Consider the following 16482-nt stretch of genomic DNA (forward strand, 5'->3'; position numbering starts at 1 on the left):
TACATACCTAGATAATCTATCTAATGTTATCTCTGGAATAATGTAACCAATATTACGATTGGCAACAGGAAACAATTGTTCATGTAACATTAGATTATGATTTACATTAACACGTTGTGATAATCTATTTGGGCCAAATGGATCCGATATCACTGGTGTACCTGTAATTGGATCTAAGGCATAGAATATAAATAAATTAATTTGTAAGGCATATATTGTATGTTTAGTTTTAAGGCATATTGTATATTTAGTTTTTAAGGAAAATTATAATTTTTTTTATAAACTTAAATTTAAACAGGCCATCAGAGCTAAACGCGGATGGTAGTGCGTAAGTTCAACGAGAATTAAGTTTTCGTTGAAATTTATTTGTGTGCACAGGGCACAAAATTTTCTTGGTACGATACCAAGCAAATTTTAAATAATTCTCAATTCGAGAAATTATTTAATTATTATCCCTCTATTTCCCCCCTGTAGTGTTGTAGGCGAGAAAAATATCGGGCTGAAAGTCGCTGAATCGGGAATCGAACCCGAGTCTTTCGCTTGCCCCCCCGAGGGGGGTCTGAATAGCTCAGTGGTAAGAGCAGTCGCCCGGCAAGCGAAAGACTCGGGTTCGATTCCCGATTCAGCGACTTTCAGCCCGATATTTTTCTCGCCTACAACACTACAGGGGGGAAATAGAGGGATAATAATTAAATAATTTCTCGAATTGAGAATTATTTAAAATTTGCTTGGTATCGTACCAAGAAAATTTTGTGCCCTGTGCACACAAATAAATTTCAACGAAAACTTAATTCTCGTTGAACTTACGCACTACCATCCGCGTTTAGCTCTGATGGCCTGTTTAAATTTAAGTTTATATTTTAATATACAGAGCCTAATTTCTTATAGTTATATAATTTTTTTTATTTATGTTTGAACATCTAACAAAAAATTATATTTACCTAAATATTGCGAATAAAGTTCCCAAGATTTTGGACTTGGAAATATTCTAACAAATCCACCTCTTCTTTCGAATTGTGCTTTTGCAGACGCTACTATTCGTTGTTGCTCTGAGCTTAGACCTTTATTTTTATTACTCCTATTAACATTTTTTTTTTCCTGCGTTAATATTTCTGCAGATTGCACTCGTCTATACTAAAACAGAAAAACAAAGATTTGCTTAATTTGCTTATCATTTTTAGTTCAATGTCTTACAATTCACTAGTTCCTGATTTTCGCATCTTATAAAATAAAAAATATAGTATTAGTAATTAAAAATATAATTTCAGTAATTAAATATTTGATAATTGCACTTAATATATCTGCTTAATATTTTATTTATTTTTTTCAAACAAAAATATATATGTCATTTTTAATTCTACTTCGATTTTAAATAAAATATTTTGTTCTTATTTTTTGTTAATCAAGAATTTGTTAATCAAGATTTTGTTAATCCAGAAATTAAAGAGAGAGAGAGATTCATTATATTTATAATTCAAATGTGATTAAATATAATTAGTAGTAATTAGAATAAAAGTAGTATAGTATATAAGTATAATTAGAAGCTGATAAAAAATTAAATATTTAGAGAATATATTTCCTATAAATATATAATGGATATTGTTTATAAAATAAATATAATTTTCAGAAAAAATATAAAAAAATAACTTACACTAATCTTTTTATTGGGACTAATAGCAGCACGATTTAAATTTTGAGAACGTAGAATTGGATCAATAGCAGGTATACCAACAAGAGTAAACAAATCTGCTATTAAAGCTGATTTAAGTCTAACATCTAATGGTGAATCGCATCCCAATGAAGGAGTTAAATTTACTTCCAGTAACCATGGCTTCAGCGTATCATCGATTAGTATATCAAAGCCAAATAGTTCTAAAATAAAAACAATATATCTAACTAATATATGTAAATTTATATATATATATACCCAGATAGCAAAGTCTGTAGAAAGCATATCATGCCAAGTGTCTGCTACCAACTAATGTTAGCAAAAGGCTACAAATTTGATACTGAAGTTGTTATTACTAATTAAGTTGACAAATTGATGTCAAAAATCGAGCAGAGCCTGCTCACAGAATCTGACGCAGATTGGTGGCAGAAACCAAGCAGAATCTGCTAACATGACTTGATATCAGATTATCGGCAAAAATCAAGCAGAATCTGCATGCGCGCAATTTGACTGCAGATTGACAGCAGAAGTGCAACAGGGTTTGCATGCGTGATCTGATGGCAAATTGGCAACAATCTGCATTTGATTCGATAGTTCCTTCGCTTACCGCTATGTGATGTATTTTCTCGCAATCAAATTTCTGTCAGAAATATATATAAAGTCGCGATTATTAATAAAAGATCAAAAATATAGTAACTATTTCTATCACTTTAATTTCTGATATGTGATACAAGTAGATAAGATTCAGAATATTAAACTGATTGGAATCAATAGGATAAACGAAAAATTATTCATTTACTGCCTATTTGAAACATAAAGGAAGAATTTAATTCTAAATAAATTATATCTCAAGTTTTATAAATTAAATTTAATTATTTTCACCATTTACTTTATTATTAATTTAATTAAATTGAACTAGTCCTTTACTATTAGATATAACTACGATATAACATATTACATATATGTTGTATTAGAAGAAAATTGTAATTAACCGATAACTCGCCGATAGTCTTATTTAGCATCTGTAATAATTAATTTTATTGTATTTATATTACTTATTTATATGAATGATCAGAAGCTGCAGATTCTGCTTGGGATCTGCTGCTAATCTGCCGTCAGATTACGCGCGCGCAGATCCTGCTCGGTTTCTGCCGACAATTTGACGTCAAGTGATGTTAGCAGATCCTGCTCGGTTTTTGCTGATAATCTGCTGTCAGATTCTGTGAGCAGGTTTTGCTAGCAAATCGTGAGCCTATTGCGGACATAACGGATGCCAATCTGCTAGCAACTTTTGTGGAAATCTGTCGCCAATCTGCTGGCAAATTGCGCGCATTTTGCTTACCGGGTATATATAAATTTTTATAATAATATATATCAAAAATAATTATATTGTAATTATATACAGGATGTCCCAAAAAGATTAGGATCCTTAAAAACTTCGAAAAATATAAAGTTTTACAGGAAAATGTTATGTAGATAAAATTGGTAGAGTGTTTAAAACGATTTATTTACTGATCTTATCAGTTTGACCTTGGATGGCGTCGTCAAAGTCAGAGCAAAGTTACCTTAAATTTTTTAAACGAAACTTCCTATACTTTTCATTGCATATTCTTATGACTTATCTCGAGAGCTTCTCAAATCATCTATAACAAAATATCTTTCCATTAAATACATTCCGAGCTTGAAATGATTTCTTAATTTTACATAAACTATAAAATATCTCGTAGAATATTCTCTTTCGATGATCTTACCTCAATACTTTTATGCACAAAATAATGAAAGGAATTGGTACAAAAAAAACACATAGTTATTCTTAAGAAGAAAATGTGTAATTTGCAATTAATATATACATATTTTTTCTTAAGTGAATATTTTACGAGATATTTTATAATTTATGTAAAATTAAGAAATTATTTTAGTAATTATGCATAAAAAGGGCCCACCTTCGCACAAATGTGTCATTGACATATATTGTCAAGGTCATATCTCTAATTAATATTTTGAAGGTTTTAGTCGGCGGTCGTTGTTTATTAAAAAGTTATTAACAAAAGAATTTCACAATTTTAATGCTTTTTATCTCCGAAAATATTGATTTAAGAAAAAAAATTTTAAGCAAAATATAAAGCCGCTGGAAAACTACAAAAAAGGTTATATGCATTTTTTTCATAAACCTACTATTTTAGCTGTTATATGAAAAAATAATAATTTTAAATACATTTAATACAATTTAAATTTATATAGAATTTAATACAATTTAATACAATTAAAAAATATCACAAATGTATGTGTACACACACACACACACGCGGGGAGTGCAAGGGGGGCCTTCGGCCCCCCCCTCCCGCGACCACCCCGCCGGTAGGCAAGGTGGACCTCGCTTTACAACTTACAGCATACTGGGTGTTAAAAAAGTCTGGACACGGTCGAATATCTCGATAAGGAAGAGTTTTACTAGAAAGTGTTTCAGACAAAAGTTGTATGGCTTCGAGGGGACATAAGATGGTGTCATTAGTTTGACCTTGTAGAATTATTTGAAGGTCACGTAAAAGTCACTTTCAACTTTTTAAAAGGGACACCCTATATGCTTTTGCATATTCTTGTAGCTCATCTCGAGAGCTTTCCAAAACACTATAATTAAGTTAGTTCTCGTTAAGTACTTTCCGAGTATGAGACTTGAAATCATTTCTTAATTTTACATAAACAATAAAATATTTAGTAAAATATTCATTTTTCGATTATCTTATCTTAATACTTTTATGTACAAAATAATGAGAGGAATCAATTGGTGTAAAGAAAAAACATAGTTGTTTCAAAGAAAAAATATGTAATTTGCAATTAACAATTACATATTTTTTCTTAAAAATAACTATGTATTTTCTTTACACCAATTGATTCCTCTCATTATTTTGTACATAAAAGTATTAAGGTAAGATAATCGAAAAATGAATATTTTACAAAATATTTTACGGTTTATGTAAAATTAAGAAATGATTTCAAGCCTCATAACTCGGAAAGTACTTAACGAGAACTAACTTAATTATAGTGTTTTGGAAAGCTCTCGAGATGAGCTACAAGAATATGCAAAAGCATATAGGGTGTCCCTTTTAAAAAAAAGTGACTTTCACGTGACCTTCAAATAATTCTTCAAGGTCAAACCAATGATATCATGTTATGTCCCCCTCGAAGCCATACAACTTTTGTCTGAAACACTTTCTAGTAAAACTCTTCCTTATCGAGATATTCGACCGTGTCCAGACTTTTCTAACACTCAGTATATCCATTGTGATTGAACTTTTCGCAATGCGTCCCCTACCGGCGGGGTGGTTGCGGGAGGGGAGGCCCCCCTTGCAATCCCCCCGCGCGCGCGTGTGTGTGTGTACACATACATTTGTGATATTTTTTAATTGTATTAAATTGTATTAAATTCTATATAAATTTAAATTGTTTACCTTTTTTTTATTTACCTTTAATTTACCTTTTTTGCGTTTTTCTTCTACTTGCCTTGAGTTCGACCGCTATTTTTAAGTTTCATATTCGTGTTCAGGAGGTAAAAATACGTAGAAATTGGGTATTCTTACCCATTATTTCATATAGGTAGGTTTTCCGAAAGTTTACCTTATTTTTGTATTTATTATTTTTATCCTTTTTCAGCCTATATCTCCAAAACTATTTGAGTCCGACCCTTATATATATATATACGAAATTACTCGGGAAAATCTCCTCTATAACATATTTAAAAATAAAGCAAGTCGGTGAACAAATAAAGTAGAATCTTTATGTCAATATTTCTCACATTTATTTGTTAATAACTTTTGAATAAAGAACGACCGCCGGCTAAAACCTTCAGAATGTTAATCAGGGATAACATCTTCACAACATACGTCAATAACACATTTGTGCGAAGGTGGGCCCTTTTTATGCATAATTACCATTATTTTAAGCTTCTTAACATTCGGAAAGTTTTTAATGGAAAGAAATTTTATTATGGTGTTTTGAAAAACTCAAGATAAGTTACAAAAATATTCAGTAAAAAAGAGGGGATACTGTTCAAAAAATTTAGGTGAGCTTGCCCTGACCTTGACGTCATTTAAGGTCAAACTTATAAGATCAGTAAATAGAATAGTTTTAAACCTTACAACTTTTATCTAAGACATCCCTGGCGAAAATAAAATGTAAACCGAGCGTTAACAAAGCATGAATTGGAGAGTAAATCTAATGTAACGGAAGAGTGACGGAAGCGTAAACGAAGCTATTAAAAGGCGTAAATTGAAACATCGGTACGTAAAGAAAGCGGCTATTAAGTGTTAGAAAAGCGTTAACGAAGCGTCATCAAACTCTCCGACAAGCGTGAACGAAATATCCTTCAAATGTAAACGGAGCGTCATCAAACTCCTTAAGGAACGTAAACGAAACGTTATCGAACTCTCCGACAAACATGAATGAAAATATAATTCAATTTATTAATATCTAATATAATTTTTAAAGAACGTAAATGAAATGTCATCAAACTTATTGGCGAATACGAATGAAATGTTTATACTCTACTATATTTATACTGTACCGTTAATATTGCACTTTACATTTTAAATAGGTAATAAACGGATTATTTTCGTTTATTCGCCAGACATTTACTTGTCCGACTTATAAAATCAATTTAATATCTGAAGCTCCTGCATCGAGATCAGAAATTAAATTGAAGTATATCTTTAATCTTATTTGTTACTCTTTGTAAACTTTATATAATTCTCATAACTAAACTTAAATACGAGAAAGATAGCGCATCGCACGTCGCGTAGCGGTAAACGAACGAATTAACAGATCCATGCGTGCTCGCGCGAAACTTTGACGTCCTTAAAAATATTTCTTTAAATTGTTAAAGTGTATGAAAAGTATTTCATACACATGTTTTGTGCAGTGTTTAAGCGTTGAAGAAATGTGGATGAAGAGTTTCTAAGTCAATCAATCATTGAAGTGTATAGGAAGCGTATTGGAGTGCTTCGTTCACATTTTATGGATCGTTTAGGAAGTGTAAATGAAGAGTTTCTAAAATGTCAATCATTGAATGTACGGGAAGCGTATTGGAGTGCTTCGTTTACATTTTATGGAGCGTTTAGGAAGTGTAAATGAAGAGTTCCTAAAATGTCAATCATTGAAGTGTGCGGGAAACGTATTGGAGTGCTTAGTTCACATTTTATGGAGCGTTTAGGAAGTGTAAATGAAGAGTTTCTAAATGTCAATCATTGAAGTGTGTGGGAAGCGTATCGAAGTGCTTCGTTCACATTTTATGGAGCGTTTGGGAAACGTAAAGGAAAACATGAAATATTAAAGCGTAAGAGAAGCGTAACGGAATGCTTCGTATACACTTTTATGGAGCGTTCAAGAAATATGCACGAAGATTTAAAATCGCGAAGAGTTAATGGGAAGTCAATGAAGCTTCTAAGAAGCGTTTATTCTGTTCGTTTACGCTTCTTTGACACTTCGAGAAGCGTTTAATTTTCACCAGGGATTTTTCTGTAGCACTTATATTTTTCGAGATTTTTAAAAGTCTCGATTTTTTTGGGACATCCTGTATTTATACTTATATACAGAGTGCCTCAGCGTCACACACTATCTGTTAATGACAAATTCTTTGGGAATTCTTTGGGATCATTTGAAGATTTTTATCAACGATTTTTTTCTCAGCAAAAATACCAAGGTGTAAATAAAAGAACATTTTGTAAATTAAATTTTATGGAAAAAGATTAATCAAATTGCAGTCTTTAGTTAGTTTCGGAATTTATTTTGATAGAATTTTAATTTAAGTCCTAGCTACAAAAATATATGATATTGATAATTTGCAAAAATGATGACTTTCCTCAACATTTTCGCTGAGAAACAATCGTATTTAAATGAGTTTAAATAATAATTCTATAGCAGATGCAATGACTCTGGGATATTCTATATATAGAAAAAATGTATAGCATTATATTACGTAAGTACTTATAAGAAATGCTTATATATATAAAATAATTTTTCATTGAGATTTCTTACATATTAAAAATAATTTTTTTTTCTTACATATTAAAAGTAATTTTGTTTTTATCTACGTATAATGCAATATATTTAATTATATTATATTTACATTATAATATGTTAAAAAAAAGAAAATGTTATTTAATTTATATATTTATTACAGAAAGTCAATTTTATATTACCAAAACATGTATCAGGATGTTTCACGAATTGCTTTAAACCACTGACAATTCCAGATGCAGTAGCAAGGATTGACTTTATAATGATATCTTCTATTCGCTGCATTAGCGATTCTGTGTCTTGACCCATTGAACGCAAATGTCTGAGCAATGCCGATAATGTCCATTTGTGTCCTACATTTTCGGCGTCAGGATCCTCACTCCTAATCATATTACATCCTTTCTATACATACCTTTTTAGCGATTTTTTCATTTATGTAATTTTATTTAATTATACTCGTACATTCTTTTTTATTTCTCTAATTTTATCTCATGTTTATCTTCTTTCTTTTTTTTTTCTTTAGTTACGATTTTTTATACTCTCATTTCTGTTTTCTTATTTTATCTCTTTCGGCTTATTTCACTATTATATTCCTTACTATTTCGCTAATATTGCATGAATTATAATGTTTAAGCGAAATAATAAGTCATTATTATTTATATTATAATACAGGAGCAATTAAAAATTTTAAGCAAAATAAAGTCAAACAAAAGTGCGTCAATAATTTATATTTATAAACGATCTTTTTACCGCAAAACTTTCTCAAAACTTAATAACTTTAATAGCTCTTATATATGTACATATATAGCTAATTTAAATTATTACTTTAAATTATTTTTTAAAGTATCTTTTCAAGTAATTTTATCTTAATACTCTGAGTCCATATTTGTTATAACTTACTGTACATAATCCACGTGAAATTTATTTATACTGTAGTTGCAAAGATGCATGCAAGGATTCCAGATGTACTGGTTTCCGCCATCATATTTAACAGCTGCAAATCTCACTAAACCTTCCTCGTACAAATAAATTAGTAGAGGATCGTAATTTGTAACAGCTACGTAGAGACGCAAATCACACTTGTGTCCATCAACTAAAAGCGGATTATTTATGTATTGTGCCACGATAACTGATTCATCTGTCAGGATCTTCTCAGGCTATAACAGCATAATGAACATTTGAAGACAGATATGAGTATTTTTCGACATATTTAGATTATTAATTTAAGAAAATTTAAAAATTTAACAAAATTTTAAAAATTCAAAAAAGTGATAATTGAAAAATAAATTAATTTTAAAAATTGAGAGAAACTATATTTTTTCGGCAAAATTGCCGAAAAGAGGATCTCGCACTAAATTGTGATATCTTTTAAGCTTTTTTACTTAATAATTTTTTAATAAACAATAAGCAATATATCTATGTTATGTCCAGATCGGGAAAAGAATGGGTCATAAGAAATGCGTAACAATTGCATTGTCGCGAAATCATGTAATAAATAATAAGTAAATCGGGTCGGCTGAACTATAAGACCTGAAAATAGATAAATAGGTCGCTATTACACTGTTTAGATAGGGATGTATGTGGGAGGAGGTCAGACGTGTCTATACGCCCATTTGGTCAACGAGCGACAGAATCCATCCGTGGCAAAGGCATCGACGCATATCCTGTGAAGAGAGCATTCACACACTTTTCAGCCCAACAAATAATTGCTAGAAAGCAATATTCGTGGACTAAAAAAATATGTGAGATGCAAGTGGTTGGATCGGGAATCGAATTCGAGTCTTTCCGGGCAACTGCTCTAGACCACTGAGCTACCCAGACCTCACACCTAATGCTGCTTTTTAACACAGTGATATGCGACTCCTGAGCGATGTTGGTATCTCACTCGATGGATGCAATGCCGATTGCCATGGAGGATCCTTGAAAAGGTCGCTCACTGACCAAATAAGTGCCGGTGGAGGTATTCGTGCACTGCATGCTGGCTTTCGACTGGCCTTCCATATTAGGATGTTTGTTTGGTGGTTTCTTTTTTTAAGTAAAAAAATCTAATCCTTTTGCAGAACAGGACCAAATACAATTTCTAGATTAGGAATGAGAGCGCATTAATATATATAAATATTTATTATAAAAATTTAAATTTATTCACAAAATTAAATTTTACTTTTATACATAATTAACACATTGAATGCCGTGAGCCTTCTATGGCCCACGCTGGACTTTTTATTTAGTTATTTTATGTAAAATAAAACTTGATCATGAAATGATTCAGAATATAATCAGTTGAAGCATAATTATCATATACAGAGTGTCTCACAACTTTTGTTTAAAACAATTTTTTGTAAAACTTCTATTTTTTGTGATATTTCGAGGTCCCGACTCTTTCGAACACTCCGTATGCCGTAGCGATGTAATGACACATTTCCGATCCCAGGTTCATTTGCAAAAAATGATTCTTATGGTGCCCCCAACAATCTCTGAAAATTTGTCGCTTGAATTTCCGAACACCCTGTATATGACAGCATGGCCTTAACTTCACATATAAATTTGGGACAGCAAAACAAAAAAAATTCCTCTGCTCGTAAATGCTTCATTTAAGAGATATTGATTTCTGAAGAATAAAAAATATGAGGTTCCATTTAAAAAATTCAAGGTGACCTTGTCCTGATCTTGTCCTGATGATGTCACCTAAGATCAAACCAACATCATCTTATGTCCTCCTTTGAACCAAACAACTTTTATCTAAACGTTATTTTCTAGAATCACAAATAAAAAAGTTTTTGGGGTGATAAATTAAAATGGAACACTTTTATGGATAAAATTATCTAGATTTTCATCTAGATGCAATTATTGTTCATTTTATCTTTTATTGATATAATTCAAGTTTTTGGTATCTTTATCTGTATCTCAGATATAAGAAAAGTGGTATCTTTTATTAAAACATCTAAGATAATGTAATCAGTATGCATTGAGTACAATTTTTCCAAACTATAGCAATTTACCGACCGGCTATTCTATCGGTCAATTTCAACTGTAATCGAGCCCGCAACCTATAGTGTAATACGGATTTAAAAGCGTTTCACTTAATGATCACGGCACTCGTAAACATAATGTGTCTTTGTTTAACTTTTAGCGAACAACAAGGATAAGATAATTCTGCGAACGTTGCAATCGTTAAGTGGAACGCAACCATAATCACATTGATCGATTGACATTGACATTGTAGACACGGTCTATCGTTATTGTTATCAAATGAATACATGCTTATTTTCTGTAATTTTTTGTCTCGAGTGTATTATTTTTATATATCCTAAATTGTTTTAAATATTATCTGAAAAGTATCTAGATAAAATATTTAATTAACTCATCTTTTATCTAGATACACAAACAAAATTATCTTTAACTTATCTGAGATACATGAATATATGATTTATCTAATCTGTATCTAGATTATTTTAAGTTATCTAAACGCAACACAGTATATATTGTGACGTGACACCTGACGGTCCGTCACAAGGATCGCGAGATCTGACCGGGAATAATTTTGGGCCCTCGTTCTCCCCTGATTTAAGGAGAGAGCGGCTATTGGAGGCGGGAGTAAACTCGCCTCCCTTGCGAAAATATTTTTTGTTGTTGTTAGAATTTATAAGATTAGAAATAAGTGCGGCGCGCGACAGGGAATGCTGACGGGATCTCATCCGGTGACTTCACCAGACTAAGAAGTCCAAGCTACAAGGAAGCGGGGCAAGCGGGGGTGCCGAGTAAAAGGAACACGCCGAGCTAAGTATCATTATTTGCTTTCATTAGTCGTAAAGGCAACGTAAAACTACCGCTACCGCCCCTGTAAACATCCATATACCCAGCAGGTACGAGGAACAATTACGGGGAAGGCCAACCAGCGAATAAGATTAAAACACTGGGACCCCGAATTGGAGCCACTTCGGCCGGAATAAGCGCTAACGAAGGACTCGAAAATTAACGACGAGTGGCTGCCGGAGAATTCCCTCACACCGGGCTTTAACAAGAGGGTCTAGAAAAAAAATGCAAGAAGAGACAGGGTTGCGACAGGCGCGTATACGGCCCTGAGGGCCGCAGGATTAATTAGGCCACACGACGATCCTGAGGGTTGCGGAAGCGCCACAGATGGCCTAGTTAATGGCCGCATTAATTTGCCGGCGTGATTCCGACGGGCCTTCCGCTCGCTACTGTTCGGCGGACCGGCGAGGAGTACGACGGCCCATAAGTATCGATTTGCGAATGCGAATGCCAAGGGCACCGAGGACCTCACGGAGTCACCGGTGAGACGAGCCTCGACCTCCTCTGGCCGCTTTATCATGTATATTATCAGGTAGAAATAGCTCGAACAATGTCGGTGCCGTATTGCTGCCGTCATTAAATTCTTTCTGAGATTTCTTCGTGCTTTCATTAACTGCGTATTAGAGTACGACGGCCGGCCGAAAGACTTTGTTCGAGTTCACGTAAAATGAAGTGCCCTCTCTCCCGGTTAAGCGCCGACAGTCAAATTAATTGTATTTTCTTTGCATGATTATTGCCGTTTTGTGAGAAATCTTTGTCAGTTAGAATTTTTGGTAAAACGAGCTCACACACCCAGGCGATTGCGATATTCGATAGCCGGCAATTGCGTTGCGGCGTCGGCTCGCATATTTCCGAAACTCGAATCGTTTGCTACTCTACTATCTCTTGTAATTGTTCGCGTTTTGTTCGACATTTTATGATATTTAATTAAGTAGTCGCTAAATTCTTTCGTTAACGCAACAGACCAGTACTTGTATAATCGACTCATATCAGTAAAAGAATTTGTTAATCGTGCGTTCGGCGATTCAATCTACCATTATAATTCATTCTTTTCTTTCACGCCGGACAGACCACATTAATAGAGCAAGCATCGCGGTAATCGTTATTAAATATTTATTTGAATTCGTGGCTGTCGAGACTCCGACAAGTCTCGTATAGCGCGGAATTCCAAGATTTTTTCTAACGTCTTTTTTTTCGATGCGTGACACGTGATACCGCGGTGATCGCGCTCGAATACCGGCCCGTCGCTGCCGGTCAATAATTTAGTTAATCAATTGTATAATACTTTCTCCATCTACGTGAGTCTGTCTGCTACCGAATATTATCCATATGTTAAATATACTATAATTCTTGTTACTATAATAATCTGTTTTATTTACAGCCACTTTGCATTCTCGATCCTTCCTTGTTAATTAATAAAACGGACCGACCCTCTACCAATTCCAATACGGGGCTAGTCGAGCGTCCGTCGCGATTATTTTGGAGAGCTTTGTCTTCTTTTTGTGCACAGCCCGATACCAATAAATTTTATTAGAGCGGTGCAGACTTCCGCACCTGGCGCCCATACAGATTTTTGAGAAAATCTTTTTTTTTTTCCTTTTTTTATAAGAGGATCGCGCCGAAGGTGTGCCGTGGGCCAAGATCATCGGCCATAAATCATTACAAGCTCTTAGAGAAATTAACGGTCACAATATATATATATATATATATATATATATATATATATATATATATATTGTGACGTGGCCGTCCCGACGCGCGTCCATCCGCCCCGGAAATCTTTACGGGGCGCGAGCCGAGCAGCCGCACCAGAAAGAAATAGCGAGAGCCGTATCGAAATCCCCGGAGAGACGAGTTCGTGTTATGTTTCGCGCTATTATTAATTTATATTTTTTTTATTGTATTCTTTGGTACGTCGGGCAACCCGCCGGAAAACCACCGGAAGAGGAAGAAGAGGAATTCTTTTTGCGACGACCAACACGGCGCTCACGAATTTCGAGCCGAGAGCGGAGGTAGCGCCTGAGGCTCAGGACAGAGCAGAGTCGCGGGTGGATTTCGACCCTGCAGTAAAAAGAGGAAAAGCGACAAAGAAACTGCTATCTGGGACCAGGATCTCGGAGCCCAGTCGGCGTCACCCTCCGAGGACGGAGGACGAAAGACCTGCCTCCGGAAGACCACGGATAGCAGGGTCGCCGAGATTCGGAATTTTAAAATTATCGGGGCCGTTACGGCCCCCGATACGGCGTTATCGCGGGGCGCAGTAATACCTCGCGTGTCGCGGCGCTATTGGCCACGAATCCGCGCACCCCTGCGCGCAGGATTGACGCCGCTATCGACCCTGGATCGCGAGATCCAAGGAATCATTCTGGTGCGGGCTCTCAAAACATAGTCGTCTTTTCGAACTGTCTGTCGTTGTCGTAATTGTGTCGTCGCCAAGGTCCGAACGAGAGGACGAGCCGAGGAACATCCCCCTGTTCACGGGAGCAAGTATCGGTAAGGTTGCCCATCGCTAATTGTAAGCCACGTACGCGATTCTGTCCGCGGACCGGCCGTTCTGTCGTCGTCGCCATTTTCGTGTCTCGTTGTCGCTCGGGCATTGTACCGAGTTCGCGATTTTCGTGTATTTCGGGCGACCGGAGACAAGCGACCGAGGCATCCAAGACGATCGTAACGTCGGCCGTAGCTGATAAGGAACCGTTCGTCTCTCTCCGGGATTCGGGGTGTCGTAAAACGCGTAGTGACCGGCTCTCGTATATCGACCACGTGCGCGGTAAATCGCGGGGACTGCATTCGCTATCCTGCGAAAAGTGCTGTCGAAAAGAGTTGTCGAAACCGCGTAAGACGTCCCCGCAATCGATCTTCGGGCAATTTTCGTTAGTAATTATCGTGTATGTGAGTGCGTGACCGTGTGCGTATCGTGACGTGGCAACTGTCGTGCTGTCTTCGTCGCGCTTGTTGTATGATCGGCGTGTATTGCGAGGTATTTGTCGTACGTGTGGGTGTGTCGCGGTGTATAATACATTTCAGCGAATTAAGAAAGCGTCGAAATTCGAAGGTTTTGCATAGATAAAAAGCGTTACGCCTAAAAGAAGGGAAGTGGCGTCCGACGGCTATCGAATATTGATCGTATCGAACGCGCTCGTCGCGAGCGACAATTTCTCGTCTTCGCAGATTGCTGGATTGTTCTCAAATGTTAAGCCTCTTTTCGAACTTATTGCTGTCGACTAAGTGAGCGAGCGAAAGAATAAAGCATAAAGATCGGTAAAATTGAGTCGTTAATGAGATTGTCGAAATTTCCGTTACGATCTCGAAACGTTCGGTTTCGCAAAGTCCGGCCATAAAAACGGGCCTGGAGGACGACAAATATCATAGCTTTCTTATGATCTCGATCTCGTATTATTATTGTTATCACCGCTGTCGAAGAAGTATCTGTTGTACATTATTTCAAATTTTCGAATTTATGTTAACCGTAGTTATAGTTCGTTAATTCTGATCTGCTAATTATTGTCATTATTATTTCTTTCTGGGATTCACTATTTCTTTTCCTTTATATTCTTATTTTTGTTATATTTCTATTCTTGAATAAATTTGTTACATTTTCTTATCTATTAAATTCGCGTAATTTATTTGGTTCGTTTTTCGCGAGTGTTAAATTCCGTTGTGCTTATCAATTTTAGCAATTACCGACAACCTCGCATAAAATCAGTCAATATCCTTTTCAACGGACTCTGCTCCTCTACCGTTAGGTGAGCTAGTCGGCCCGTGGCGAAACAGGCTAACGTTTTTCGCCCTATTCTGACGATCTTGCGAATTGATACGTGCAAGACCGTATCTGGCGCCCAACTTCGAAATCTCGAGACGACCTTCGCTTCGCCGCGGCTCACGCGAGAACACCCTCCATCTTAGTTCCTCCGAGCGCGAGTATCTCTATCCGCCTTGTGTTTTTGACGGCGTTTTCGCTCCCCCTTTAACATCTTCCTCTCCAACACCCGAGGAGGATTGAAAAATTAAAAGTAAAAAACGTCGCAATATATACAGGGTGAATTTTAATGGTTGTGTCAATCTTTTTATCATGCGGGAGATTACCGACCGCAATTGTAATAAATTGATCGGTACATAGATGTCAGATAATTGGATCGGCCGTATCGAAGGCCGGGATATAATGTGTACAATTAGAGCAAATTAAAAGCTGAAATTATGTGTGTAGTATGGATTTATTTTTATTATTAAAGCTACGTATTTATTATTATTATTATTATTGTTATTATTATTATTGTTATTGTTATTGTTATTGTTATTGTTATTGTTATTGTTATTGTTATTGTTATTGTTATTGTTATTGTTATTGTTATTGTTATTGTTATTGTTATTGTTATTGTTATTGTTATTGTTATTGTTATTGTTATTGTTATTGTTATTGTTATTGTTATTGTTATTGTTATTGTTATTGTTATTGTTATTGTTATTGTTATTGTTATTGTTATTGTTATTGTTATTGTTATTGTTATTGTTATTGTTATTGTTATTGTTATTGTTATTGTTATTGTTATTGTTATTGTTATTGTTATTGTTATTGTTATTATTATTATTATTATTATTATTATTATTATTAAAGCTACGTATACATATTCGATATATTAAAGCAGTAAGAATACATATTTAAAAATTTAGTTCAACACTTTAACTTTTTATCTAAAACTTTATTTCAAATTCCGCATTTATTTTTATGATAAATTTTTATTATTGTTTTATACGCTAAAGATATGTAGCATTTCTTCCTTCTTGAAATAAAATTACGCAATTGTTACATGAGAAATACATTCTTATGAAACAATTGCGTAATTTTAATTTAAGAAGGAAGAAAATTTTTTGCTGCGTATTTTTAGCATATAAACAATAATAAAAATTTACCATAAAAATAAATGCGGAATTTGAAATAAAGTTTTACATGAAACATTAAAGTGTTAAATTTGAACTAAATTTTTAAA

The 16482-nt window shown here is 34.6% G+C and overlaps 1 protein-coding gene across 14 annotated transcripts in view; it reads right to left on the minus strand.

Annotated features, from left to right (window-relative positions):
• The window catches only part of Ttll5 (Tubulin tyrosine ligase-like 5), a 354482-nt gene that overhangs the window by 102764 nt on the left and 235236 nt on the right, over positions 1–16482 (minus strand). For 13 of the 14 annotated variants that reach the window (XR_014437810.1, XR_014437811.1, XR_014437812.1 and 10 more), the window contains 5 exons: positions 8582–8838; positions 7864–8063; positions 1652–1872; positions 942–1134; positions 8–173 (listed from right to left, as the gene is read on the minus strand). Coding sequence is in view for 11 of the 14 variants with exons in the window: in XM_083094291.1 (XP_082950417.1) it covers positions 8–173; positions 942–1134; positions 1652–1872; positions 7864–8063; positions 8582–8838 (1037 nt within the window). In the remaining 3 variants the exon portion in view is untranslated. The remainder of the gene's footprint in view (positions 1–7; positions 174–941; positions 1135–1651; positions 1873–7863; positions 8064–8581; positions 8839–16482) is intronic. The other variant, XM_083094285.1, reaches the window with a different exon arrangement.

Source organism: Camponotus vicinus, unplaced genomic scaffold, assembly GCF_025532165.1.
Source record: "Camponotus vicinus isolate PSW18456_S1 unplaced genomic scaffold, iyCamVici1.0 SCAF_3, whole genome shotgun sequence".
In the NCBI taxonomy this organism is placed as follows: domain Eukaryota; kingdom Metazoa; phylum Arthropoda; class Insecta; order Hymenoptera; family Formicidae; genus Camponotus; species Camponotus vicinus.